Below are 27,427 nucleotides of genomic sequence, written 5' to 3' on the forward strand. Positions count from 1 at the left end.
ATCTAACATGTTCTGTAGTTGAAGTTGTCGCTTTTTAAATATAATATTATGGTGTTTCCACTATTAATGGTTAGAAGCAGGCCCAGAATTGAAGGGCGAATTGAGCCAAACGCATTAGGAGAATGAGTGGGTAGGAGGTGACTTTGCTCCGGTCTTCTTGAGCTGTGAGTCTGCAGCATGACAGATCAAAGTCAAAGTGCCATAAAGGAGATGTGTCAAGGGTGCCACCCACTTCCTTGTTCCTTGTGGTATCCAGGTGGGTTGGAGTGAACGTCAGCTAACAATCATTTGAGCTCCACAGCAACTGCACAGGACTTACTAAAGGACTGGGATTTCAATGAGGACCATCACTTGAGTTGCTATAAGTAAGATGGCTGATGTGTTTTTTTTGTGTGTGGTGGTTTTGGTGTAACGATGTGCAGTCATTTCAGTCGCCCTTATAGAATCGTTAGGCTGAATGGTGTAGAGTAACGATGTGCAGTCATTTCAGTCATGCCTATTTATAGAGAAAGGTAGCAGAATTATTGACTGAAGTTCTGTATTGTTTGCCATGTATAGTATGTTGTTTGTATGGATGATTGTAGTCATTGCACACCATTGTCACCATACAATCACCATTGGATCTTAAAAATGGAGTGACAGCGAAGTCTTTCATACAACATTGAGAAGACACACACTGAGATCACACTATGTCCAGACTCATGTCGTCCACAGATATGTTTTAGAAAATGCATGACTTTTGTCTTTCTTGTTTCTTGAATTTAGGGAAAAGGAGGGTTGTAATTATGGTGATGTTGAGAAAGGTAAGATCCTCAACATAATCTTTGTTGACTATTTGATCAATGTAACCCGAATGCCATCCTTTGATTCTAAAGGTTTTTGAAATGTAATGTAATCAACACTTCCATTGCCTAGTCATTCTATGGAGAATCTCCAATTGTGTCTGGATGTGATCATCTAGGGTTTGGAGTCAATGCCATTGCCATTCATTTCTGGAAATGGCTTGAAATGGGAAATCCTTAGTCTTTTCCCATATCTGTTTGCGCTGTACATATAACCAACTCCTATGGCTAATAGGAGTTGGCGAGACAGCACAAACAGTGATCTTTAGCACACTTGAAATCGTTTACATTTGAGTCATTTAGCAGACACTCTTACCCAGTGCGACTTACTGTTAGTTCATTCATCTTAAGATACAGTGGCTAGATGGGACAACAACCACCTATCTCAGTCATAGTAAGTACATTTCCCCTCAGTAAAGTAGGTATCAGCAGTCAGAGCTCGCAAGAGGTGAACGAAGTCACGTTCTCGCGTTAGTTCACGAAAGGCTCTTTTATTTATCTTTACTTTCACCAGTTTTGGTGGAATTACAAGCGCACTACTTTCGTCAATTTAATTAAATGAAGGGTAAAAGCTGCATTCTTTCGATGTATGACCCTGACCGTGACCCACTGTGCTCCTTGCTTTCAGGGTGAGTGGGTATGGGTGGACCCTGGTATCGGGGTGCCCATCGGAGCCCGGGTCAAATTGACCGATACTGGACACCAGCTACTGGTGGATGATGAAGGAAAGGTGACCATGGCATTTCTTTATTACATGTGCTGTGTTGAATTGTGTGTCTACTGTATTTGAATATACTGTTGGTCCCAAATGTAAATGCATGTAACCTTTATTTAACTAGGCAAGTGAGTTAAGAACACATTTCTTATTTACAATGACGGCCTACCCCGGACGACGCTGGGCAAATGCAACAGTATAATGCCAAACCCCCAGACTTAAATGGATGGTATAGAACCAAATCCTTAAGTTTTCAGACCTTCAGACCTCAAAAAAGTTACGTTATATGTAACCAAAGATTTCGAACAAATCCTACATTGAAGATTTGTGCAAAGGTTCACATCGCACCACCTTATAACTTCCTGAATTGTCCTATGTCATTCCAGGAACACAAGCTCTCCCAGAAGGAGGAGGGCTCCATCAGAGTGATGCACCCCACCTCAGTGGAGGGGGTGGACGACATGATCCGCCTGGGGGACCTCAACGAGGCCGGGCTCCTCAGGAACCTGCTGGTCCGACACAGGCAGGGCATCATCTATGTGAGTCCCCTAATGGATCATGATGTACTACACCCACATGAAAAAAATACTATAGTGCATTACGGTATGAATATTATTGTATTCACTGACAGCCAAAACATGAATATTGTAGTATACTGTAGTATTAACAGTTACCTATAGTATAATACTGTAGTAAAATAAAACTGTAGTATATACTATAGTAATTCATGTAGTATTTTTGCGGATTGTAGCATACAGTGAAAACGTGATCACATGTGAAGTGTTCCAAAAACACAAATTTTCACATGGTTTCACGTGAAATTTTGTGTGAAATCATGTGGTTTTTATGTAAGGGTGTACATTTCAATGTGTGCTTGTGAGTGTCTCTATGTATGAGCATTCATGTATGATGTGCATGAGTTTGTTTGTGTTGTAATTGGCAGTAGGTGGTGGTATGTGCATCAAATTGAGGGAAGTACTACATAAAAACTATTACTTGACCGGTTGAAGTTATTACACTACACATCAAAAAAGTTGTTACTCACCAGTTAATGTAATAACCACCGGTTAATGTAATAACGTTACATTTAGCTGGTAAAGTTATTACGTTAACCAATCAACATTTTATTACGTTACCCAGCAAGTTATTACATTAACTGGTTTTACTACATAATTTAAAAAAAAAGTATTACAAATAGAAAAGTTATTACATTAACTAGTGTTATAACATTAGCCGCTGTTACAGGGTGCTCCAAAACAAATGTGGGCGGCACAAGCCTAAATCGCTGTTATTGTGCTGTGTCCAGACCTACACAGGCTCTGTGCTGGTGGCAGTCAACCCCTACCAAGAGCTTCCTCTCTACACAGCCGACCAAGTGAGGCTGTACCACGGGCGTAGGCTGGGTGAGCTGCCCCCGCACGTCTTTGCCATCGCAGATACCTGCTACTTCAACATGCGCCGCCACAACCGAGACCAGTGCTGCATCATTAGGTGAGGCCAAAAGTACATCCATCCCAGACCGGCAACGTTCCGCTTTTGACACCCAAGTCATTCGATTGGACAAAAGGAAACCAAGGCAGAAGCGTCACATTCCAATGTTGTGGAAGACGCTCTTTGGAGTGGTTCAGTTATACTTTTTATATTGACATTTACACTGGAATTAAACTGAAATCCAAGAATATGACACACTATCTCTTTCTTCCTGTTAGTGGAGAGTCAGGTGCAGGGAAGACAGAGAGCACCAAGCTGGTCCTTCAGTTCCTTGCTGCAGTAAGTGGACAGCACTCCTGGATAGAGCAGCAGATACTGGAGGCTAACCCTATACTGGAAGGTAGGATTTCTTTACTATTAAAATATCTCTCTCCCACATTATCACAACTGTTGCTACCCATGACCCACTTCCCATTTCTGTGTTCCCCCAGCATTTGGGAATGCCAAAACAATTCGCAACGATAACTCCAGCCGCTTTGGCAAATACGTGGAAATCTTCTTCAACAAAGATGGCGCCATCGAAGGGGCTCGCATGGAACAGTACTTACTGGAGAAGTCTCGTGTCTGCCATCAGGTGTGGAAGCGCAGGCTGTAAAATCAGAACAATTGGTGAACCAGGATGTTTTGCTGTTGCCCTTATATTTGAATTAAATGTAGAAATCTCATAGCTAATTGCCTCAAAGTGAATTGCCTTCAAAACTATCTCTCATAAACAACAGGTTTATCTAATTTAAGTCTCGTTGACATGCTTTGTTCGTACTTGGAAGAGGGCCAAATCCATTGCTGGATTGTCCAGTCACCAGGCAAAATGGTGTAATGTCAAGAGATGTTGTCTCTCATACTCGTTTACATTTTAGTCATTTAAGCAGACACTCTTATCCAGAGCGACTTACAGTTAGCTGTAACACTACTTGTTCCTTTGAACTAATTAACCCTAGGCCATGGAGGAGCGGAACTACCACATATTCTACTGCATGTTAGCGGGGATGACGGCAGAACAGAAGAAAACACTGTGTTTGGGAAATGCCGCCGAATTCAGCTACCTCAAGAGGGTAATAGCAACGCACTACTAAAACATCATCCCTTACAGGTTTTACCACTTACATCTTCCTCATTAAGGACATTTTTACTGAGTACAACTAAGTTTTACTGACGTCCTCTTTACAATGCTCCTAGGAAACTGCCCCAGAGCTGGAAAAACAAACTCCTGTGTGATTTATGATTTGCTTTAGCATCACCATTTGAAGAGAGATTGGGTGATAGTAGCTATAACTTTGTAGAACGCTGTAGCCCCTAACAAATATGATTTGCTTTAGGATCACCATTGAAGAGAGAGACGGGTCGATAGTAGGGCTGTTGTGGTGACCGTATTACCGCCACACCTGCAGTCACAGTCATGAAGGCAGTCAAATTCCACATGACCATTTAGTCACAGTAATTAGGCTTCTCCAAACTCTGATGCTGCTGATGGTCATTAGTAGCCTACCAAACTTGCCAACTGCCTCGTACTCGGCACTCTATTGTCCCTCGAATCACTCTGGCATCAATTCAAATGTAATTCAAAATCTAATCAAACACTTCATGAGAGCCCATGAGCTAATGTTGCGCAACTTTTCTATAGGCTATGCAATTGCGTGAGAAAACAGAGTGATGGCCTCTATTAAAAAGAGGAGGATTCCATCAGTTCTCTATAGGTTAGGCCTACTATATTTATTTCTCAACTTTCCTAATATTAAGCACATTGCTTCTCTTTACAACAGGAGTATGGCCTACCGTGAAAATGAAAATGACCCACATGAAAAGCGTCCTCCATTCGCTATTTAAGTGCAGAGATGACATGTATTTTTTCCACATATTATTTAGTACATGTAAAGACAAGATTAGATCAATATTAGTCTGATGGGGGACAATATTAGCCTATCACTTGTGAATGATATATTATCACTTGTGAATGATGCCCAGCTTAAGGCAAGAAACAATTATTTAAAAAAAAAAACATTTTCGAATCATGTAGCCTAGCCCATAGACCTATACGTTTTGATAAGGTTTGTATCACAACTAAAGTGGTCAAATAACTTAACAAAATTAAGCACATTCATCCGCTTTACAAGGGGTGTAGAGTCTAACTGTCATTCATAAGCAGCGTGTGAGTTTCAAGTTTGGGGAAGATCATTTTCACCATAAAAATGCAACTTTATAATATAAGCATTACATGCATAATTGCATGTGTGATCACTTTTGATAATGGTGTTTTCCAGCTGATGGAACATTCGCACTTATAACCTACGGCCGTGTGCACATTGCTGCACATATCATGTGAAGAAATAGCCTAATAGTTTATGAACATTTTAAGCTAAACGTTCCGATCTGTTGCGTCTGCCTTTTTTTGTTGTTGATGCTAGCGGTTGTATTCATTTGGGATTTATCGCATCCCACAACTTTCTCAGACTATGTTTGGAATATTTATTTCTTGCACAGAATAGAATAGGTCAATATTGTACTATGGGTGATAGTAGATTGACATTGGCTAATGCTTTTGCTGTTCGTTAGTCCTACTCATCTTGTTGGCTAACAAAAAGTAAATGTGGACAGTTCTTCCAATATCTTCAATATGCACCTTGGAATTGGATAAGGATGCGCACAGTTGCGTCCCCATTGTGTCTGTCTTCACTTGCAGTGAGAGTGTGAGTGAGAGGTGCTTCGGAGCAGGCAGCACTCAGGTTGAAGGGCTTCAAATGGCATGGATTTTTTTAGGGTGCATTAAGGCCACACAAAGGGGATGCCGCCAGACAATTCACGGCATTATCAAGTGCTTCTCAAGTTTTGAATGAGAGACTGACAGTGTGTACAGCCTGCGCAAAAAAAAAAAAAGCAGAGCTCATGCCTTTTCAAGCAACTTTTTTCTAATGGTCATTAGAGTCGCATCATGCAGCCTTATAATGTATTATTAATCAAAACATATAGCCCTAACATATAGACCTGTCTAAATTGATTTATTGTGAAGGTGTAGGCTACACGGATTTATTAGACTCTTTAAAATGTAGACGTTCCTAAGGTCCGCATCAGTGGCTCGCGTGGAAGCCAGGAGACGCTACATGTGTGTATGTTAATTGATGGTAATTACCGTGAGACCGATAGTTATTTGCTTGACAATCACCGGCTGTCGTGACCGCCACAGCCCTTGTCGATAGTAGCTGTAATTAAGTGGAGAGATGGGGCAATAGCTACAACCGACAGTATAACCTCTGACCCTGTGTTCAATAGGGTGACTGCATTGTCTGCGATGGACGTGACGATGCTAAGGACTACACCCGTATCCGCACGGCCCTGAAGATCCTCACTTTCACTGAGACCCACTGCTGGGAGATCCTCAAGCTGCTTGCTGCACTCCTCCACCTGGGCAATGTCAGCTTCGAAGGTGGGGTCCTCTCTGGGTGTATAACTCGGTTAATGTCTGAGTGTATGATCTATGACCGGAGTTCTTAGGGAATATGACCTGCGCCTTGTCATCCCCCCCCCCCCCCCCCAACCCCAATGGCCAAATGTATTGAGACCCTGAAATACTTGAATGTTGAAAGGAAAGGGGGATGGATACCTAGTCAGGTGAACAACTGAAATGTTTATGTTGTAGATTTTTTTTCTACGTGAAAGCTGTGATTGACCAAGTTTTCTTTTGTTATTTGCCTTGCAGCCACCATCTTGAATAACATGGAGAGCTCTGATGTCAGTTTGTCGGATCACTTCACCTTTGCTGCCAAATTGCTGGAGGTATGTATGTTTATTGCCATTTTCATTCTTTGCTGGTATGTTCTGTAATAACTTATAAACTGGGAAGTTCAAGCCCTGAATGCTGATTGGCTGAAAGCCGTGGTATATCAGACCATATACCATGGGTATGACAAAACTTGTATTTTTACTGCTCTAATTACATTGGTAACCCGTTTATAATAGCAATAAGGCACCTCTGGGGTTTGTGACATATGGCCAATATACCACGGCTAAGGGCTGTGTCCTAACACTCCACGTTGCGTCATGTATAAGAACAGCCCTTAGCTGTGGTATATTGGCCATGTACCATACCCCCTCGTGCCTTATTGCTTAAATATACAGTAGTTTATTTACAGTAGCTTTATTTAACTAGGCAAGTCAGATGAGAACAAATTCTTATTTACAATGACGGCCTACTATATACATAGTCTTTGTCTGTTTCCTACAGGTGCAGCCTGCGGCTCTGGCTGTGAGCCTGACCTACCGCTCCTTCATGACCAACAGAGAGCGAGTGTCCAAACCCCTCAACTCTGAACAGGCAGCCGACTCCAGGGACGCCTTCGTCAAGGTAATGAGGCCGCTCCTGTTTGAAGGTACCAAGGCAAGATAGACAATAGGCTGTAACAAGAGAGGAGGCATAAACATAAATATTCACAAAGGCACATAGGCCCGAATCCTAACTTGAGATCTGTGGGCGAATGGACGTAACTCAAGTTTTCGCGCAAGTCTTCCATTGACATCAATACATGATTTATTTGATTGTTGAGTTAAACATGCACATTTCAAGTTAGGGTTTGGCCCGTATTCGACTCAAGTGTACAGAATGTGTGTCGTTTGTGTCATGATTTCGTCAGGCGATATATGGCAAACTCTTCATCTGGATCGTTGGGAGAATCAACAGTGCCATCCATAAGACTCCCACCAACGGTCCCAAATACGTCCGTAACTCCATCGGATTGCTGGACATCTTTGGTTTTGAGAACTTCGACTCAAACAGGTATGCCAGCCAATGTCAAATACTAATTCCCCTTGTCGTTTGTGTGGGGCAATATACTCCTTGTATGTCCTTCATCCTCTCTCCCTGATGGCATATAACCAACCAGTCAATAACACAAACCTTTTCCCCATGCTTTTTCGCAGCTTTGAACAGCTATGCATCAACTTTGCCAATGAGCAGCTGCAGCAGTTTTTTGTGCGCCATGTGTTCAAGCTGGAGCAGGAGGAGTACACTAAGGAGGACATTGTTTGGAAGAGCATCACCTTTAGCGACAACACAGACACCCTTGATCTCCTCGCTGTGAAGCCCCTCAACGTGTTGGCCCTGATCGATGAGGAGAGCCACTTTCCCAAGGTATACAATCTCACATTCCTCTATTCAACCATGTTGCGGTGGCAGTTTGAATTGGCGAGGTTTGTGACAACCTTGAATGTTTCTTCCAGGGCACAGATGTCACCATGCTGAACAAGATGAACCGGGCTCATGCGAAGTGCAACAAGTACATTCCATCCAAGAACACCCACGACATGGAGTTTGGGATCCGCCATTTTGCTGGGGTTGTTCACTACGACTCAAACGGTAAACAGACAAAAAAGGGATTGCACCTATACAACATTAGTTGATTCGCTCAAACATAGGAGTGTGATCAATTGGATATTGTCACGTTTTTCGGGGGGGAGGGGGGCACCATTTGATCCTGTCTGCTTTTCCTTCAGGATTCCTGGAGAAGAACAGAGATGCTCTTAACTCAGGCATCCTCAAGTTGATTGAAGCATCCACCAACACGCTGCTGCAACAGCTCTTTGAGAAGGAGCTCTCTGCAAATGTGGTGAAGAACCTTGCAAGCAACAACAGGATCGTTATGACACCCAAGAGCTCTCTACGGGTTTGTAGCTGTTGTTACTATTACGATTCTGACTCAACTCCCATTTAGCTATATCCACCAGTTTCTTCACATAGCTTTCCTGCAGAGATAGTCACTGACAACGGTCCAAAAATCCATGCAGTTGATATTGTGATTTTTCTACCCGCAGGTGGCCCAGACGGACGGCAGGAGGCAGGTGTCCACGCTGAGCGGTCAGTTCCGCCAGTCCCTGGACTCCCTCATGAATGCCCTGTCCAAATGCCAACCCCATTTCATCCGCTGCTTCAAACCCAACGACGATAAGAAGTCCATGGTGAATAAGGCAGCCATTTTGTAGCACTGGGTCAGATACAGGAAGACATGATTCATTGTTTTGTAGCACTGGGACAGATACAGGAAGAAATTATTAATTGTTTTGTAGCACTTGGCCAGATACAGGAAGAAATTATTCATTGTTTTGTAGCACTTGGCCAGATACAGGAAGACATGATTCATTGTTTTGTAGCACTGGGCCAGATACAAGAAGACATGATTCATTGTTTTGTAGCACTGGGCCAGATACAGGAAGAGATGATTAATTGTTTTGTAGCACTGGGCCAGATACAGAAAGACATGATTCATTGTTTTAACGGTGCAATGTCACAATCGGTAGAGGTCAAACTCACACAAAACAGAAACAATATAGGCCGTTATACAGAATGAAAATGGGACAATTCCACGAAAGTCCAATTTGTCCATACTACAGTGCACTCCACTCTACTAGTCAAGCTTAGGAATGTCTCTGTCTTCAGGTTTTTGACAGAAACCTGTGCATACGTCAGCTGCGGTATTCTGGAATGATTGATACCATCAAAATCCGGAAACTGGGATATCCGATCCGTCACACGTTCAAGCAGTTTCTGCAGCGGTACAGAGTGCTTCTGAATACAACCGTTTGTGACCCCAAAACTGTGAGACATATACCTTCATTATTTTGAATATGATGATGAAGATGACATATTTGTTAGCACAAAAAGCTCCACGGTTACAATTGCTTTTAGTGGGGTGGTTATGGTTCCCAATATCCTCCTCCTTGTCCTAACTCAGGAGTCAGCCGTAGCCTGCTGCAATGCCATCTGCAAGGCCGTGATCACAGGGCAGGATGGCTGGAAGATCGGCACGACTAAGATTTTTCTAAAGGTACAGTTATATCTACCACACTAGACAACCACAAACATTGGCACGTTGTAACAGTAGCGATGGAATCCCAAATGTCAGTCACAAGAAGCAATTCAAAGATGCTGTAATGATGTCGGTCAACCCTCACACCAAAAAGGTCACATTCACCCTCTATAACCGGTTTCTCACTTTCATCCCACTCAGGATGCCCATGACTCCCTACTAGAGCGGGAGCGAGAGCGAGAGCTCAATAGGAAAGCCCTCATCATCCAGAGGGTGATGCTTGGCCAAAGAGACAGGTAAGGGATGAACACTGAGACACACCGCTTGGGCAGAACCCAGGATAGAGAATGACCGGGCGACGTGTCATACCTGACACAGGTTTGGGATGTTGTGGGATGGCGTTATCTGTTATCCTCTAACACCCCAAATCTAAAGCTTTTACCCCAGAGTTACTTCAGTTGCTCCTATTGTAATACAGTAGGTGTTAACAGTCAGTAAATATTCCAGTTTGGTTTAAATGTATTCCTCTTTGCAGGAAGAGCTTTGTGAAGAAAAGGAGAGCTGCCGTGGTTATACAGAAGCGGTGGAGAGGTTATAGAGCGAAAAAGGAATACAGAAAAGTAAGTCACTGGCAGTCAAGGTCTACTAATGTCACGTCAACATGAGCACGGTAAGGAGTCAACTCAGATACACTTCTGAAGACAAACGGAGGTGATATTGATTCATTGCCGTAGCTTAGGAGTGCACGGTATTGTGCTGATGGAGATTTGCTCATATTTGCTTTTTTTTTTTATAGACTAATGATCACATGTACCTGCTGCTTCGGGAATCATTTCTACTCCTCTCTGTCTCGTTCAATCAGCTCCAGCTTGGCTTTGAGCGTCTGCAGTCTACGATCCGTGGCCGTCTGGCCCGAGGGCGTTACCTGAAGGAGCTGGCGGCGGCCGTCACAATGCAGTCCCAGGTGCGCGGGTACCTAGCCAGGAAGAGTTATAAGAGCAAGAGAGAAGCTGTGACAGTCCTGCAGGCCCACACCAGAGGCATGCTGGCTAGGAAGACCACCAACAAGATGAAGACCGATGTGAGTGCTGTCATTTGAGAAAAAGTGGGTTTGTGCACCTGTGTGTGCAATTGTGTGAGTTCAATATTTATGTGTGTTTGTGTGTGTTAGGTCTTCCTATCTGCCCAGGAGCGGATGGCGAGGGAGCGGTCAGCTGCGGAGCTCCAGCAGAGGCTAGAGGACGTCCTCAGCCAATCACAAGAGGCTGCTGCCAAGCCGGAGCCAGTCAGTGAGCAGGAAATGGTGGAAACTATGTTTGGCTTCCTGCCCAACAGAGTGGCAGTAGGAGGACGGGAGGGACCAGCTCCCGAGGGCTTTGAGGTTAGGCTCACAACCAATGGTAGATCTCCACAGTATATCAACATAGGCTTCTTGCTCAATGATTAACACTGCTAATAGAATGACCGAATCGTTTCTTCTCATTGAAAAGCATTATACTATTTTACTATTCCCTGCCACTTAAAGAAAAGCAAAGAAAATGAACTGAGTGTCCAACTGCACTCTCCCTACCCGTCCTCAGGACTTGGAGAGAACGCTGACCGTCCCAGAGGTGATTGAGGAGAGCCGAGAGGAGAGTCCAGCTCGAGAGGAAAGCCCAGCTCCAGTAGTAATACAAGTACCAGTACCAGCACTAGCTCGGACTGTACCAGCTCCAGAACCCGTACCAATCGCAGTACCAGAGGAGCAACCAGTGGTGGACTACGATGATGAGAATGAGGAGTTCTCCTTCACCAAGTTCAGTGCTCTGCACTTCCAGGGCTCTGCTACCTACAGTCACATCAAGCAGAGGCTGCGGCAGCCCTTGCTCTACCACGAGGACGAGGGAGACGCACTGGTGAGTACTCAATATCAGGCTTCAGTGTGATTCTCAGAGGAATCCAAAGCAAGTATGACATTTTTCTTCCTCAATGACATATTCCATATTTTCCTCTCCTCTTTTCTCTTTGTGTACCCTACTTACTCCTCTCCTTATTCCATTTCCTCTGCTTTCCTCCCTATTTTTTTATTTAATTTTTTGTTCCTCACCCCTTTTTTTCTCCCTTTGTTTTTTTCTTCCCTTCCCCACTTTCTCCTCTGCTCCTCTCCTCCCCAGGCCTGTCTGACAGTGTGGTGGATCATCCTGAGGTTCATGGGGGACATAGCTGAGCCAAAACTGATCAACCAGGAGCCCTCCGCCCCCACTCCCAACCAGAATAACCTGGGCCAGAGGCAGAACAGGAGGCTCAGCAACCTGGTGGGCCTGGATCAGGTACTGTACATTAGGACTCAACCTCAAATTCAGTTCAATTTCGTTCAGTACGACTTCATTCATCCCTGATTGTCATTTTACATGCTTCCAATAGGTTACTGTTGTTACTGAGTTTGACACACTATAACAGTTTGTCAGATGTCTAAATATAATAGATGTCATATCCATTATTCCATCAGAAAATACTAAGGAAAAATAGAAAGAAACAAGGAACGGGGAATAGAAAAGCTTCGACCATTATAGAGGAGGTATGCTACATAAATATTATTTTGTACTAAGAATTAAAATTAAGCGGAATATCCATGATGCAACAACACAGGATAATTGTCTCTTCTCACCTCCTCCAGTCAGAGACAATGACGGAGGAGAAAGACATTCTGATTGGAGAGGGGCGCACCTTGGATCGGCCAATATCCGACCTTGAAAAACTGCATATTATTGTTGGATACGCCCTATCCAGACGAGATATAAGGTACCAAACCGAATAACAACATGTGAACAATGTTACCCAGAAATGCTCCAGTTATCAATGTCTAGAAAGGTGATTTGCTTTAATACCAAGATTGTTCAATTCCGAACTGATAGTAGATTACAGTTGCAATGCAAATGAATTGGATCCATCTAAACTGGATCCCTCTAAACTGGATCCATCTAAACTGGATCCCTCTAAACTGGATTCCTCTAAACTGGATCCATCTAAACTACTTGAGGCCTTGTCTGTCCTTGTTTGTCCGTGTAGGGATGAGATCTATTGTCAGATCATTAAACAGCTGGTGAACAATAAGAACCAGAAGAGTTCTCTCAGAGGCTGGGTCCTCCTCTCTATCTGTTTGGGTATCTTCCCCCCAACAGAACTCCTTATGCAGGTCAGTCTAAAGTTTTCCTTTTTTATATTCTCTATGTCTTAAGGCGCTGTTTTATGCATAATCATCCATAATCATCATTTTATGCACAGTCAATCAATTACATACACTGTATTTATATTGTGTTCTATTCTATTCTGTTTGACTCTATTCCACAGTACCTGGAGAGCTTCCTGGGCAGAGGACCAAGTAGTTACGGTCCGTACTGTGCTGAGCGTCTGCGTCGCATCGTGGCCAATGGGGAGCGAGGTGAACCACCCTGTTGGATAGAGCTTCAGGTAAGACACAACATCCGAGACACGGAGATACTCATCTGGGTGCCATCTCCCTTCTGACACAATGCAATAGAATAGGGGGGCCTGTCAGGACTCAAATCCCGGGTCCTTTCGATTGTCAGTCCAACACTGTAGCCAAAGAAGCTTACCTCTCTTGACAATGTTGCTAGGTGTGGACTACTGCTGCTGTCAAGCAGTGTCAGCATTACAAGTCATGGACGGTATTATTCTTGAGTCGGATTTGGTCCGACGACAAAGAAACAGAAACACACCGGCACCCACCCACCCACCCACCCACCCACACTCCACCACGAGAGGTAGCATCAGAGTTATCTGGGAGAAAGTTGCTGAACTACAGCTACATTAACCAGTGTTAATGTCTGACCTGTAAAATCGATCCATTCTCTGTTTTTTTGCTCTGCCGACATACCTTTATGTGGGCGGGTTCAGCCTTGTGGGCATTTGGCAAATAAAGCGATCTTAGTCTTAATCTTATGACAGTGACTGTGTTGGTAAGGAGGACATATACAGTATATATACAGAGCATTTATGGGTGCTGTTGTAGTACATCATGCTACAAAGACGACTTCTTACCACGACTCCATCTTCTCATGTGTAGGCCGTCAAGACCAAGAAGGCCACGCAAGTGTCTGTGGCCTTGATGGACGGCCTTAGTGTCAGCCTGCCGGTAGACTCAGCCTGTACCTCCGCCGAGGTGTGCCAGGCTCTGGCCAAGAAAGTCAACCTCAAGGACATCTACGGATTCTCTCTCTACATCGGCTTCTGTGAGAAGGTGCGAATCAAATCGTATTTGTCACATGCACATGCGCCGTATACAACCTTACAGTGGAATGCTTACTTAGCAAGCCCTTGACCAACAATGCTTTAAGAAGTTAATAATAATAATAATTAAACAGCAGCAGTAATATAACAAGCGAGGCTATATACAGGGGGTACCGGTACAGAGTCAATGTGCGGGGGCACCGGTTAGTCAAGGTAATATGTACATGTAGGTAGAGTTAAAGTGACTATGCATAGATTATAAACCATTTTTAGAGGAGGAAACCCCCACGGGTTTTTTGGCACACCTAGCCATGCAAATAAAAGAAGTACACATTAACGAAGAAGAGGCATAATGAATACAGCAGTGTCAATAGGTTCTCTTCCTCGTCACATGGCTAGGGGATACATTACTGTGGTATCCTGGTTCTGGGCATCGTGCCTTCTGAATTGAGACATTTATTGTGTCAGTTGAATATTAAGAAGGAACATTTAAAAAGAATTTGGAAATTAGTCTTGACATCATTTGACTACCATTTATTAGCATATTCGCTAGCTTTCAGAACTTGCATTGACTAGCCCCGTAACATGTTTTGACTAGCCCTGTGACATTTTTGACTAGCCCTGTGACATGTTTTGACTAGCCCTGTGACATGTTTTGACTAGCCCTGTGACATGTTTTGACTAGCCCTGTGGCATGTCTTGTCACTGTGCTTTTTCCAGGTGTGGTCCCTGGGCAGTGGCGGGAGGCACGTGATGGACGCCATCTCGCAGTGCGAGCAGGAAGTGAGGCGGAAGGGCGAGGAGGAGCAGCACGCCCCCTGGAGACTCTACTTCCGCAAGGAGCTGTTCACGCCCTGGCACGATTCCTCGATCGATGCCGTCAGCACGGATCTCATCTACAGACAGGTCATCAGAGGCCTCAAGTCTGGGGAGTACCATTCTGAGAAGGTGAGCCGTTTTTTGACAGTGCACACGTCTAAGAGCCCACCCACCCAGACGATGTGGATATCATATCACAGATACGGCAATGGTGTAATTGTGAATGTGGCCTCCACGTCTCTCTCTCTCTCGAGGTAGATTGACTATGAACCAAGCGTGGATCTTAGGAGTCACATTGTCACACTGGACTCTATGTGAAAAGTCATGAAAGAAAAACAAGAAAAAAATATATATAAAGACTGTTTGAAGTGGATTATTTATTGTTTTACCCCCTTTTCGGGATATCCAATTGGTAGTTCCAGTCTTGTCCCATCGCTAAGACTCGGGAGAGTTGAAGGGCAAGAGCCATGCGTCCTCGAAACACAACCCTGCCAAGCCGCACTGCTTCTTGACACACTGCTCGCTTAACCCGGGAAGCCAGCCGCAGCAATGTGTCGGAGGAAACACCGTCAAGCTGGCGACCGTTGTCAGCGTGCAGGCGCCCGGCTCGCCACAAGGAGTCGCTAGAGCGCAATGGGTCAAAGAAATCCCTGGCCGGCCAAACCATCCCATATTCCAGACGACGCTGGGCCAATTGTGCACCGCCTCATGGGTCTCCTGGTCACGACCGGCTGTGACACAGCCTGGGATCGAACCCGGAGCTGTAGTGACGCCTCAAGCACTGCGATGCGGTGCTGTGGAAATTCTATTAACTAAACAAGACTGTCTTTCTTTGTAATTGGACCTAAACAGATGTTTTGTTTAATTTTTTTGTCATCCAGGAGGATGACTTTGTGCAGCTCGCAGCAATGTACTACTATGTGACGTTTGGGTCTGCCATCAGTGGAGAGAATGCCAAGAAGGTGGTCGAGGAATGCATCACCACTGAACTTATTGAGACCAAGTCACAAGGAAAATTGATTCAGCTGGTCAACGCAGCACACACACAGGTAAACTGCTACTCACTGGTAAAATAAGTAATGGCCAGACAATTTGTATTTTATAAAAAATGTCCTGCAATGAAATTTTAATTAGTGTATGTTATCCCAATCAACCATGGCAAAGTTAAGTAATGTAAAGGGAAGTCAAATAAAAAGTTATGTTAAGTTATGTAGAGTAGAATAACGTTGATGCCAGACAAAAATGTATCAACAAATAATCATCCCAATCATTCTTACAGGGTCCTTACATAAACAGCAGAAAGAGCACAGACAGCGTGAAGGGGGACGTGGTTGACTACGCTCGTCAGAAATGGCCCATTTACTTCTCCAAGTTCTACGAGGTTACGCAAATGTCCGGTAAGTCTAACAGGAATACGTCTGCAACAATGGACCAGGTGAGGCTGGTTTCATTTCACACGATGAACCTTTTACAGTAGCTGGTTCACATCAGGCAAAATAGAAATGTTCTTTGTCAGGATTTTTATTACTAAGCTATTTACACATCCACAGGACCTCCTCTACCCAAAAGCAATTTTATTGTGGCCATCAACTGGAATGGGATCTCCTTCCAGGATGAGAAAGAGAAGAAGCTCATTGAGCTGTCCTACCCGGAGGTGACTGGGGTGAACAAGTCAAGGTATGGACAAGGCCCTGTTCAAATATTTCAGAAATGCGTCCTTGTTTCTTTCCTTCCTTCCTTCTGTTAGGTTCTAATTGTTTTTGAGTAAACACTCTACGGACACTATGAAACCAAGTTTAACTTATCCCAGAGGATCAATACAGCTGCATTAGACAATGACATATTCACACAAGCACTGATATTTAACTAGGCTGAGTCTCCTCCTACACATCTGAACAGCCAATGCATCTCTGTTGCTAGACAGAACCTTAGTGATATCTGTTCTTCCGCACTTCATCTGACCTGACCTCTGCCCCAAACTGCTCACTTTTTCCCCAACTCACGGCTGTTATGGTGACTGCTACCAGACTGTGTCTCTTCTCCTCCCAGAGGATCCATCCCATAGGATCACTGAAGGCTAACAATAGCATATCCTGACATAATCTAAACGTTATACATGAATAAGTATATTTCATATTCTCCGAACCCAACACTTCCTTCCTACCTTCCTTCAAGTGATCACTGATCTGAGTTGGTTGGATTTGTGGAAGCAATAGAGGGATAAATGTACTTTCACCTATACAATCACTTATAGATCTGTACTTACCTCAAGGAAACAAGAAAGGATGCATTTGTTAAGTTTTCAAACAGGGCTCAGAATACACAATCCAAACTAATTTTCTACAGTGGCAGTTTATTGTTCAGTTGTCAAGTAGTGGTGGTCGTCACTGTTCACATACTCCCTCATACAGACACCCGATCCACCATGAAGTTATCACATATATTTCACATATGTTTCCACATACACTTCACACATGTTTCACATACACTTCACACATGTTTCACATACACTTCACACGTTTCACATACACTTCACATGTTTCACATACACTTCACATGTTTCACATACACTTCACACATGTTTCACATACACTTCACGTTTCACATACACTTCACATGTTTCACGTACGTTTCATATGTTCCTCAGTGATGACGGCAGGATCGACAGCGGTCAGTCGGTGAGCCTGGCCACACTGAGAGGGCAGTTCCTACTGCAGTCTGTGGATGCAGGAGAGATGGCTGACCTGATCCAGTGGTACCTGGAGGGCCTGAAGGAGCGCTCCGTCTACGCAGTGGCCCTGCAGGACGTCAACAAACAGGGTAGGAGTATGACAATGAATCACTTGATCACTCACCTCACAGCTTAGATTGACTGATTTTGGATAGGTTTGGCTTGGGTTAAACTGTGTATCTGTGAGCTCCAAAGGGTTAACTAGATGGATGCATTTGGCAGAATCATAGTATATCAATAGACAGTGTATGAGTATGACAACCCGTGGTTCATCTATTTGGATGAGATAGGCAAAGGCCATGCTGTATAGCACTGCTTAAGAGTGGTGTGTATCTGGATGTATTCCATAGAATCCTAGTGCTGTAAATTGTACTGTAAAACAATTTGTTTTATCCCTATCAGACAACGCAGTTAGTAGGTAGTCAGTGTTTAATAAAAAACAAGTATATCCAAAAAAGGACCAGTCATAGACAGTAGGTGTTTTTTGGGCTGGGGATCGTGCATGACCATTATGGTTCGTCTTATGTACGTGGGTGAGTCTACTTCTATCTCTCTCTCTCTCACGCGCGCTTTCTCTCTCGCTTTCTCACACGGCAGACGACCCCACGTTGCTGAGCTACAAGAGAGGGGACGTGCTGGTCATCGTGAAGGATGGAGAGTACTCCCCCGCCCGGGGATGGATCAAAGGCACTAACGAGCGCACCGGGAACACCGGCGCGATCTCCACGGACACTGTCCTGGTTCTGCCAACTCTTGAAAAGCCCAGCGATACCACACTGGTAAGAAGGTTCTAGACTCAGTTCAAACACTTATTCGTATGGTTAGAAGAATAGGCCGTGGAACAGTCAACTGGTCCCAGATCTATTTGTGCGGTCTTTACAACACACATAGAAGTTGGCAAGACGACACAAACAGATCTGGGACCAGGATAAAATAAACAGTGCAAAGACAGTTGTACAAACACAGAAGAGGGTGATAAAAAATTTAAAAAAATGGGATGGGACTATATTGAGATACGAACATAGTGCCAACGGGGATGTGCAAGGGTGAATGATAAGATTCTCATATGTAAGGTAATAATGGCACATGGCTGCATTCCATTCCAGACAGTTGTCCTTTGAACTGCTGTCTGTCTGTAGAGATGAGATAGGGGAAGACAATATAATGGAACCTTGGTGGAGTACACCTACATGTATGTTTTTGTATATTTATCATATTGATTGTTGATCCCATGTTCCGTATCAGCATCTCCTGCACCGATGAAAGGCTACTCCAAACTCTGTGCCGTGTACAAGCCTGTGAATTGAACGTGTCTGACTATATGGTCAGACTGGTTCTACTTTTGCGTTTTACTAAGAAAAGGCTGTATGTTTTATTTAAGTAGTCTGTGTTCAGCAAGTGGAAATGTGTCTAATAAGCTATAAGAAGTTGGTGAAGGGATATTTTTTATTTTGTGTTTTAAGTTGTCATTTCAGTTGTACTTGGTGTTTTCACTGTTACAAACAATACACTTATGGTGGGGCAAGTCCACATCTTGTCCAGTCCCCATTCTTAGGAGGATTGCGGCAGGGGAAGACTACCCTCTGCTGGTCGTACTAAAGTTGTGTTTTTGTTTGTTTGAACCATCAGAGTCTGCTGAATCTGAGCCCAGACCAGAAGAAGACAGTGGCTCAGAACGCCCACGAAAGGGAAGAAGCAATCTCCCCCGTCTCACTGAAAGAGTTTGCCCTTGAGTACTTTAGGTAGAGAAAACCCTTCAATAAATCCACTCGAAATCCACTCTCACTTTTATTTCAATTACAGATGCAACCACTGACTCACCATTTCAAATGTAATAATTACCCTGATGTTTTTTTTTTTTATGATTCCAATGTCACAGTAACCTGACCAATTATCTCACTACCACATTTTGCGTGGTTTACAGCCAATTCTACAGTTACACTTTATTCTCAAGGCATCAACTTAACTTTGTTTTCTTTGTTCCCCCAGGCAGCCTGGTAAAGAGGGCGGCCGTGGGGCGCAGGCCAGAGGGGCAGGCAGGGAGAAACTGTGGGCTGCCTCCAAAGAACCCATCAAACAGCCCCTACTGAAGAGTCTGGTGGGCAACACCGACCTTAGCCATCTGGCCTGCATCTCCTTCACTGATATCCTTTACTGAAATACATTATTTGTTAAAGGGGAAGTTCAGGATTTTGCAACATGATTGTTAGATGGTTCCTCACCCTGAATGTAGTCTGTAGGCTATGATAACTGAACCAGGGATTACAGTTTTTCTTTAAACAGCCACTACAAACTCAAGCTAACTTTAGCCACCACTAGCTACCAATCAATTGAAATGATAGGTTCTTGCGTTCATGTATTTTTTTTAAATGGCCAAATCACCTCTAAAGGCCCAGTGCAGTCAAAAATGTGGTTGTCCTGTATTTTATATATATTTTCACATATGAAGTTGGAATAATACTGTGAAATTGTGAAAATTATGCAAGAGCTGTTTAAAAGGACCACCTGAAATGTCATCCTGTTTTGGTGGGATGGAGTTTTGTGCTGCATGGTGACATCACCAGACGGTATAAATTAACAGACCAATAACAAAGAGAGTTTCAAACCTCTCTGCCAACAACAGCTAGTTTTCAGGGTTCATATCCCTCCTATTAGGCTCGTCCAATTAGACCCCTCACTCAAACCACTCCCAGACAACCCTAGCAAAATTATTGCTTGAGAAATGGCTTTTTGCAAAAAAAACAGTTTTTGTTTCTTTTTGCCCGTTTCGATTGAAAACAATCACAGTAAGGTACTTAATTGTTACCCAGAAAGGATTTGATATTGAGAAAAAAGCATCTGCATTGGGCCTTTAAATCTGCCATCCTTAATGGTAAAACTACCATGTCCCTTTGCGATATTACAACAACAAAGAAGTTGCTGCAAACCTCACACACTGGAAATCATTGCACGTGCGATAGAGCAGTAGCATATGTACTGCATTTTATTTCTTTATTTTTCACCTTGATGCATGATTCTCCCCAGCTCTGCTTTTAGCTAGCTGTGGCTAAACTTATCTGAAATTTGTAGTGGCTGTTTAGAGAATACCGAACCACGGATAACAGTTTTTCCTGGCCCAAAGATTACTTTCAGGGTGAAAAACCCATCTAATATCAAGTTGTAAAATCCTGAACTTCCCCTTTAATTTAGAGCCATTTGATGATGTTCATGTTGCTATTGAGGCTAACACTGGAGATATTTGAAGAAGACACTCGGGACTGATTATACCTGTGTTTATTAGAACTGAAGACCTCTAAAAGTGAATAAAAATAATAATAATTCAATGGAGTAGCATTTACCCAATTACCCCACAAAAATGTCTCTCCAAGTGGAGTTTTCCTGTTGTCCTTAACCTTTCCCTCACCTATCCTAAAGTACATGGGAGATTACCCTATCAAACAGGTGCGCCAGCCCATAGAGCTGACTGACCAGATCTTTGGTCCGGCCACTCAGCATGTACCTTTACAGGACGAGGTCTACTGCCAGATCATGAGGCAGATGACCAGTAACAGCAGCAGGTGTGGTAATGACCAACGATAAACTGTCATGCCAGCTATTGCACATGTATTACTAGGAAATAATCATGTATGTATGTATGTATGGTGCTCGATTTCTTATTCTATGATAAAAATTCTCTCTCTCTCTCTCTCTCTCTCTCTCTCGCAGGATGAGTGTAGACTATGGTTGGCAGCTCATGTGGCTGTGCACCGGCCTTTTCTCCCCCAGCCAGTCCCTGCTGAGGTACACCCAGCGTTTCCTAGAGTCACGGCCCAGAGAGCCCCTGGCTGCAGACTGCCTCCAACGGCTACAAATGCTGCTCAGGTACGGCTCCAAAACACACTGCAGTGAATTTGGGGGGCGACTGGGACTCGAACCAATGCCCCTGCGAATACAACACCTAAGCCAAGTTACCAAGAGGTCTCAATCTGAATCACTTGGACAAGGTTTCTGGTGTTGTGCTAACGATGCTACAATATCTGGTATTGAGGTATTACGTACTAAAATGATTGGGGGGAAATTAACGCTACTGTCCTCTGGTTGTAGTATGGAGCCCAGGAAGCTGCCTCCCCATCAGGTGGAGGTGGACGCCATTCAACAGAACAGCAGCCAAATCTTCCATAAAATCCACTTCCCCAATGACTCAACTGAGGTGGGCCACATGCTTCCATTGTACTTGTTTAGTACAGTTATCTTATGTCTGTCACAACATAATGTATCTTGTCTTGTGTGTTACTCTTTAATTTAGCTCTTCGAGGTGACTTCAACAACTAGGATTCGTGACCTTGTCCGTAATATTGCCTACAAGCTCATTCTGGCCTCAGCTGACGGTTACGGTCTCTTCATGAAAACGCCAAACAAGGTTCATTTCAAGTTCTTATCACAACTTTTTGGAGAGAGAGAAAAACCAATTTTCAAGCCACAGCTTAAGTTTGTGTTGGTAGTGTGAATTAGTGCACGTAAACATTTTCTTGCTTTGTTGCTTTCAGGTGATGAGCTTGGAGGATCAAAACTACTTCTTTGACAGTTTGAGGCAGACCACAGACCAACCTAAGAAAACAAAGAAAGTCAGAGAGGCAAGAAAAGGTGGTAAAACGGAGGGTAAGGCACAGTATTGAATTGAACAGATACAATGCATATGTGGCCACCAAGTTGTCAGTGCTTTAAGATGGTTGCGCAAAAAAACAAACAGGCAAAAGCATAATATAATGTATGCAAAATATCAAAGTAGACCCTTACACCCACCAAGTTGTCAGTGGATTGAAACTGCTATGCTATGCTATGTTATGCTAGAAGGTCTGAGGGTCCCTGTTTTTCAGGAGCTCCGGCCACCATGCCCTACCTGGTCATCTTCATGAGGAAGCTGTGGTTCAACGTGACCCCAGGAAGAGACCTGACCTCTGACCTTACTTTCCACTTCCCACAGGTCGAGCAGAAAACACACATACACATACGTACACACACGCACACACACACACACGCTCACACCCTCACACGCACGCACACACACAACACGCACACACACACATGCACACACACACACGCACACACACACACACACACACACACACACACACACACACACACACACACACCCATCCACCCAGTTCTTCACCAAAACTCATACACAAACCTCTCCCCCTCAGGAGTTCCCAAAGTACCTGCGTGGCTACCACAAGTGTACCAAGGAGGAGATGATCAGCCTGGCTGGCCTGCTGTTCAGGGTCAAAGTGGACACGGACAGATCCCAGTTTGTCATGATTCCCAGGATGCTGAAAGAGCTGGTGCCGGCTGATGAGATTAAAACCATGTCCCCAGAGGACTGGAAGAAGGTAGGAGGAGGAGGAGGGGGGAGGAGGAGGAGGAGGGAGAAGAGGAGGAGGAAGATGACACATATGACTTTTACAGTTGAAGTCGGAAGTTTACATACACTTAGGTTGTAGTCATTAAAACTCATTTTGCAACCACTCCACAAATGTCTTGTTAACAAACTATAGTTTTGGCAATTCAGTTAGGACTTCTACTTTATGCATGATACAAGTAATTTTTCCAACAATTGTTTACAGACAGATTATTTCACTTATATGTCACTGTATCAAAATTACAGCGGGTCAGAAGTTTCATACACTAAGTTGACTGTGCCTTTAAACAGCTTGGAAAATTCCAGAAAATGATGTCATGGCTTTAGAAGCTTCTGATAGGCTAATTGACATTGTTTGAATCAATTGGAGGTGTACCTGTTAATGTATTTCAAGGCCTACCTTCAAACTCAGTGCCTCTTTGCAAACAACAACACAGAGTTACACATGGAATAAACAAGCATACAGTCAATAACACAATAGAAAAAAAAGAACATCTATATACAGTGTGTGCAAATGGCGTGAGGAGGTAAGGCAATAAATAGGCCATAATAGCGAAGTAATTACAATTTAGAAAATGAACTGGGGTGATAGATGAGCCGATGGTGATGTGCAAGTAGAAATACTGGTGTGCAAAAGAGCAGAAAAGTAAATAAAAACAATATAGGGATGAGGTAGGTCGATAGGGTGGGCTATTTACAGATAGGCTATGTACAGCTGCAGCGATCGGTTAGCTGCTCAGATAGCTGGTGTTTAAATCAATCCCAGAACAACAGCAAAGGACCTTGTGAAAATGCTGGAGGAAACAGTTACAAAATTATCTATATCCAATGTAAAACGAGACCTATATCGACATAACCTGAAAGGCCGCTCAGCAAGGAAGAAGCTGCTGCTCCAAAACCGCCATAAAAAAGCCAGACTACGATTTGCAACTGCACATGGGGATAACGATTTTTGGAGAAGAAAATCTGGTCTGATGAAACAAAAATAGAACTGTTTGGCCATAATGACCATCGTTATGTTTGGAGGAAGAAGGGGGAGGCTTGCAAGCTGTGAAGCATGGTGGTGGTTTCATCATGTTGTGGGGGTGCTTTGCTGCAGGAGGGACTGGTGCACTTCAGTCAGGAAGTTAAAGCTTGCTCGCAAATGGGTCTTCCAAATAGACAATGACCCCAAGCATACTTCCAAAGTTGTGGCAAAATGGCTAAAGGACACCAAAGTCAAGGTATTGGAGTGGCCATCACAAAGCCCTGACCTTAATCCTATAGAACATTTGTGGGCAGAACTGAAAAAGCATGTGCGAGCAAGGAGGCCTTACAAACCTGACTCAGTTACACCAGCTCTGTCAGGAGGAATGGGACAAAATTCACCCAACTTATTGTGAGAATGTTGTGGAAGGCTACCCAAAACGTTTGACCCAAGTTAAACAATTTAAACAATGAAGGCAATGCTACCAAATACTAATTGAGCGTATGTAAACTTCTGACCCACTGGGAATGTGATGAAAGAAATAAAAGCTTCAATAAATCATTCTCTCTACTATTATTCTGACATTTCACCTTCTTAAAATAAAGTGGTGATCCTATCTGACCTAAGACAGGGCATTTTTACTAGGATAAAATGTCGGAAATGGTGAAAAACGGAGTTTAAATGTATTTGACTAAGGTGTATGTAAACTTCCGACTTCAACTGTATTTCTATCTATTGTACACTGCTACACTGTCAGTCCTTCATGTTATTTAGCTTTATATGAGATTTGGAATGCCTCTCTTACTCTGTCCATTACTAAGTGGTGGAAAAAGTATCCAATTGTGATACTTGAGTAAAAGTATAGCTACCTTTTTATGAAAAGTTACTCAAAGTAAAAGTCACCCAGTAAAATACTACTTGAGTAAAAGTCTAAAAGTATTTGGTTCTAGATATACTTAAATATCAAAAGTAAATGTAATTGCTTAAATTAAATAAAAGTAAAATTATAAAATATTTCAAATTCTTTATAGTAAGCAAAGCAGACACCACCATTTTTTTTACTATTTATTTTTAAAACATTAACAGATAGCCAACACTCAAACATGGTTTAATGAGTCCGCCAGATCAGAGGCAGCGGGGACGATTACAGATGTTCTCCTGTGCTTGAATTGGACCATTTTCCTGTCCAGCTAAGCATTCAAAATGTAACGAGTACTTTTGGGTGTCAGGGGAAATGTTTGGAGTAAAAAGTACATTATTTTCGGTAGGAATGTAGAAAGTAAAAGTTGTCACAAAAACAACAAAAAAAGTACAGATACCCCCAAAAAACGACTTAAGTAGTTCTTTGAAGTATTTTTAATTAAAGTACTTTACACCACTGCTATTACTAAGCAGATGGCTCATTTCAATCATTTCAATGAAGGATCCTTTCTGCAATTAGAACTACCATCACGACCTCAAGTCTAGTTATTCATCCAAAATCCCCAACAGTGTATTAATAGCATCACTATGACACATTTTGCCCAGATTTATATCATGCATATGGTAATGATTGAAAGCATATAGTAGTAAAGAAATACTGAAACTCGCATTTCTGAATCTGTTGTTTTCTTCTTCCCTTAAAGCACATCATCTCCTCCTACAACAAGCAGGCCGGGATCACCTTGGACGAGGCTAAAGTGGCCTTCCTAAAAGGCATCTGCCACTGGCCGACGTTCGGCTGTGCTTTCTTTGAAGTAAAGGTACGTTGGGAGATAGCTCAAGTCAAAGGTAGCTTAGTGGTTAAGATTGTTGGGCGTTGCTGGTTCAAATCCCTGAGCTGACTAGGTGAAAAATCTGTCAGTGTGCACTCGAGCAAGCCACTTCACCCTTGTCAAATCAATCTTTATTTGTCACATGCGCCGAATACAACAAGTGTAGACTTTACCGTGAAATGCTGACTTACAAGCCCTTAGCCAAGAGCGCAGTTCAAGAAGAAGAAGATATTTACCAAGTAGACTAAAATAAAAAGTAATAATTAAAAGTAACACAATAAGAATAACGAGGCTCTGGATAAGAGTGTCTGATGTAAATATGAAAATGATGCATGTTGACACACCGGACTTTTCATGCCAGTGTTGACTTTCTGTATGCTCTTGCTTCACAGCAAACCTCTGAACCGAGTTACCCGAGTATTGTCCAGATTGCAATCAGCAAGCAAGGAGTCAGCTTTATCGACCCCAAAACAAAGGTAAAAGCACAATAGTTGTATATGATTATTTCCATTTTATCACCATTATCAGATCATTTGACTTACATCTAGAGGGCATTTACTGCCAGATGGTCATACGCAGTAACTATGCTGACCTTTTCTTAAAACCACAAATCTGAGATGCTTACACGTGAACTCCATACGCTGCACCACAACACCAAGCTAGGATCCCACTTCTGCCACCATCAGCACTATAAAGTATTGACCTTCCCTGTTTTAACCAAACATGACCTTTTGATCTTACCCTAAACCTCAGGAGTTGCTGGTCATGCACCCGTTCAACCGCATCACCAATTGGTCCAGCGGGAGCACCTACTTCCACATGACCATTGGCAACCTGGTCAAAGGGAACTCTTTCCTTTGTGAGACCTCATTGGTAAGTGGCCATTACGTCTTCGCTCTCAAAATGAGAGATGTTACCTCCTATAAACCAGCAAGTGTACATTTTGTGTGAATCCAAAGTGCTGATAGTGTTTGTTGAGGGCGTACTAAGTGACCTTCACAAACACTTGTATTGTAGTGACTTCACTAGAGAATGTGACTTAACTTAACTGCCTCAACGTGCATACCCCAACAACTGTGTTTTGTCTCCTCTTCAGGGTTACAAAATGGATGACCTCCTATCATCTTATGTGAACATGTACGAGATGCAGAGGCAGTCTGTGCGACCCAGAAATAACTCCATGTTCCCCACCTAATGCCTGGCTGGGAAATAGGCAGGACAAGGCAGATTAATTTATAAAACAGTAAACCAAGCATGAAGGGAAACCCAATGGATACAGCTTGTAATTTGACGGAGGGATTACTTTTCATCTGGTCTAAACCCCTTTGCATAGCTTTGTAATGGTTGCCATATTGAATTGGCACTGTGCCTTGTCTTGTGTTGTGTGTAAAAGGGTTCTCATCACCATTTTGAATACCAGTATCCACAGTGTGGAACTAGAAAAAAAAAGTCAAATCATGTGTATATACAAACAAGGCTTGCCCTCACAGAACAAAATTAATAAAGCATTTTTGAATTATGAGATGGCAGCTCACGTTGTGTGTGTGTGCATAAATTGGACGTTTTTTTATTCTTCATTAAAACGTTTTGACTTTTTTTATTGGCTCACCCACCAACTCTTCAGAGGACCAAAGCTACTTTGTGTTTTTGTTTTTACAGCTTTTGTGTTACATACACACATTTGACACA

The 27,427-nt window shown here is 43.2% G+C and overlaps 1 protein-coding gene across 2 annotated transcripts; it reads left to right on the plus strand.

Moving 5' to 3' along the window:
• Positions 1-27,260, plus strand: LOC110530076 (unconventional myosin-VIIb). Of its 2 annotated transcripts, none has more exons than XM_036985614.1 (48): positions 1-365; positions 766-803; positions 1,471-1,572; positions 1,944-2,096; positions 2,864-3,048; positions 3,267-3,388; positions 3,480-3,622; positions 3,987-4,100; positions 6,313-6,466; positions 6,740-6,816; positions 7,265-7,384; positions 7,671-7,813; positions 7,957-8,167; positions 8,257-8,392; positions 8,530-8,699; positions 8,848-8,991; positions 9,470-9,628; positions 9,765-9,857; positions 10,041-10,135; positions 10,375-10,459; positions 10,702-10,920; positions 11,011-11,220; positions 11,420-11,734; positions 11,993-12,148; positions 12,328-12,396; positions 12,496-12,620; positions 12,888-13,014; positions 13,170-13,289; positions 13,906-14,079; positions 14,790-15,017; positions 15,770-15,937; positions 16,168-16,285; positions 16,439-16,565; positions 17,536-17,708; positions 18,217-18,398; positions 19,249-19,361; positions 19,609-19,763; positions 21,023-21,176; positions 21,325-21,480; positions 21,703-21,808; positions 21,905-22,018; positions 22,146-22,257; positions 22,476-22,582; positions 22,803-22,988; positions 25,610-25,726; positions 26,131-26,214; positions 26,492-26,611; positions 26,835-27,260. In XM_036985614.1, the coding sequence occupies exons 2-48, from the start codon at positions 786-788 to the stop codon at positions 26,931-26,933; spliced, it is 6,558 nt and encodes a 2,185-aa protein (XP_036841509.1). In that variant the 5' UTR covers positions 1-365; positions 766-785; the 3' UTR covers positions 26,934-27,260. The 2 variants fall into 2 exon arrangements, with proteins under 2 accessions (XP_036841509.1, XP_036841510.1); XM_036985615.1 differs by lacking the exon at positions 1-365 and adding an exon at positions 400-512.
• The last annotated feature ends 167 nt before the right edge of the window (positions 27,261-27,427 follow it).

This window comes from Oncorhynchus mykiss, chromosome 8, assembly GCF_013265735.2.
Source record: "Oncorhynchus mykiss isolate Arlee chromosome 8, USDA_OmykA_1.1, whole genome shotgun sequence".
Lineage (NCBI taxonomy): Eukaryota > Metazoa > Chordata > Actinopteri > Salmoniformes > Salmonidae > Oncorhynchus > Oncorhynchus mykiss.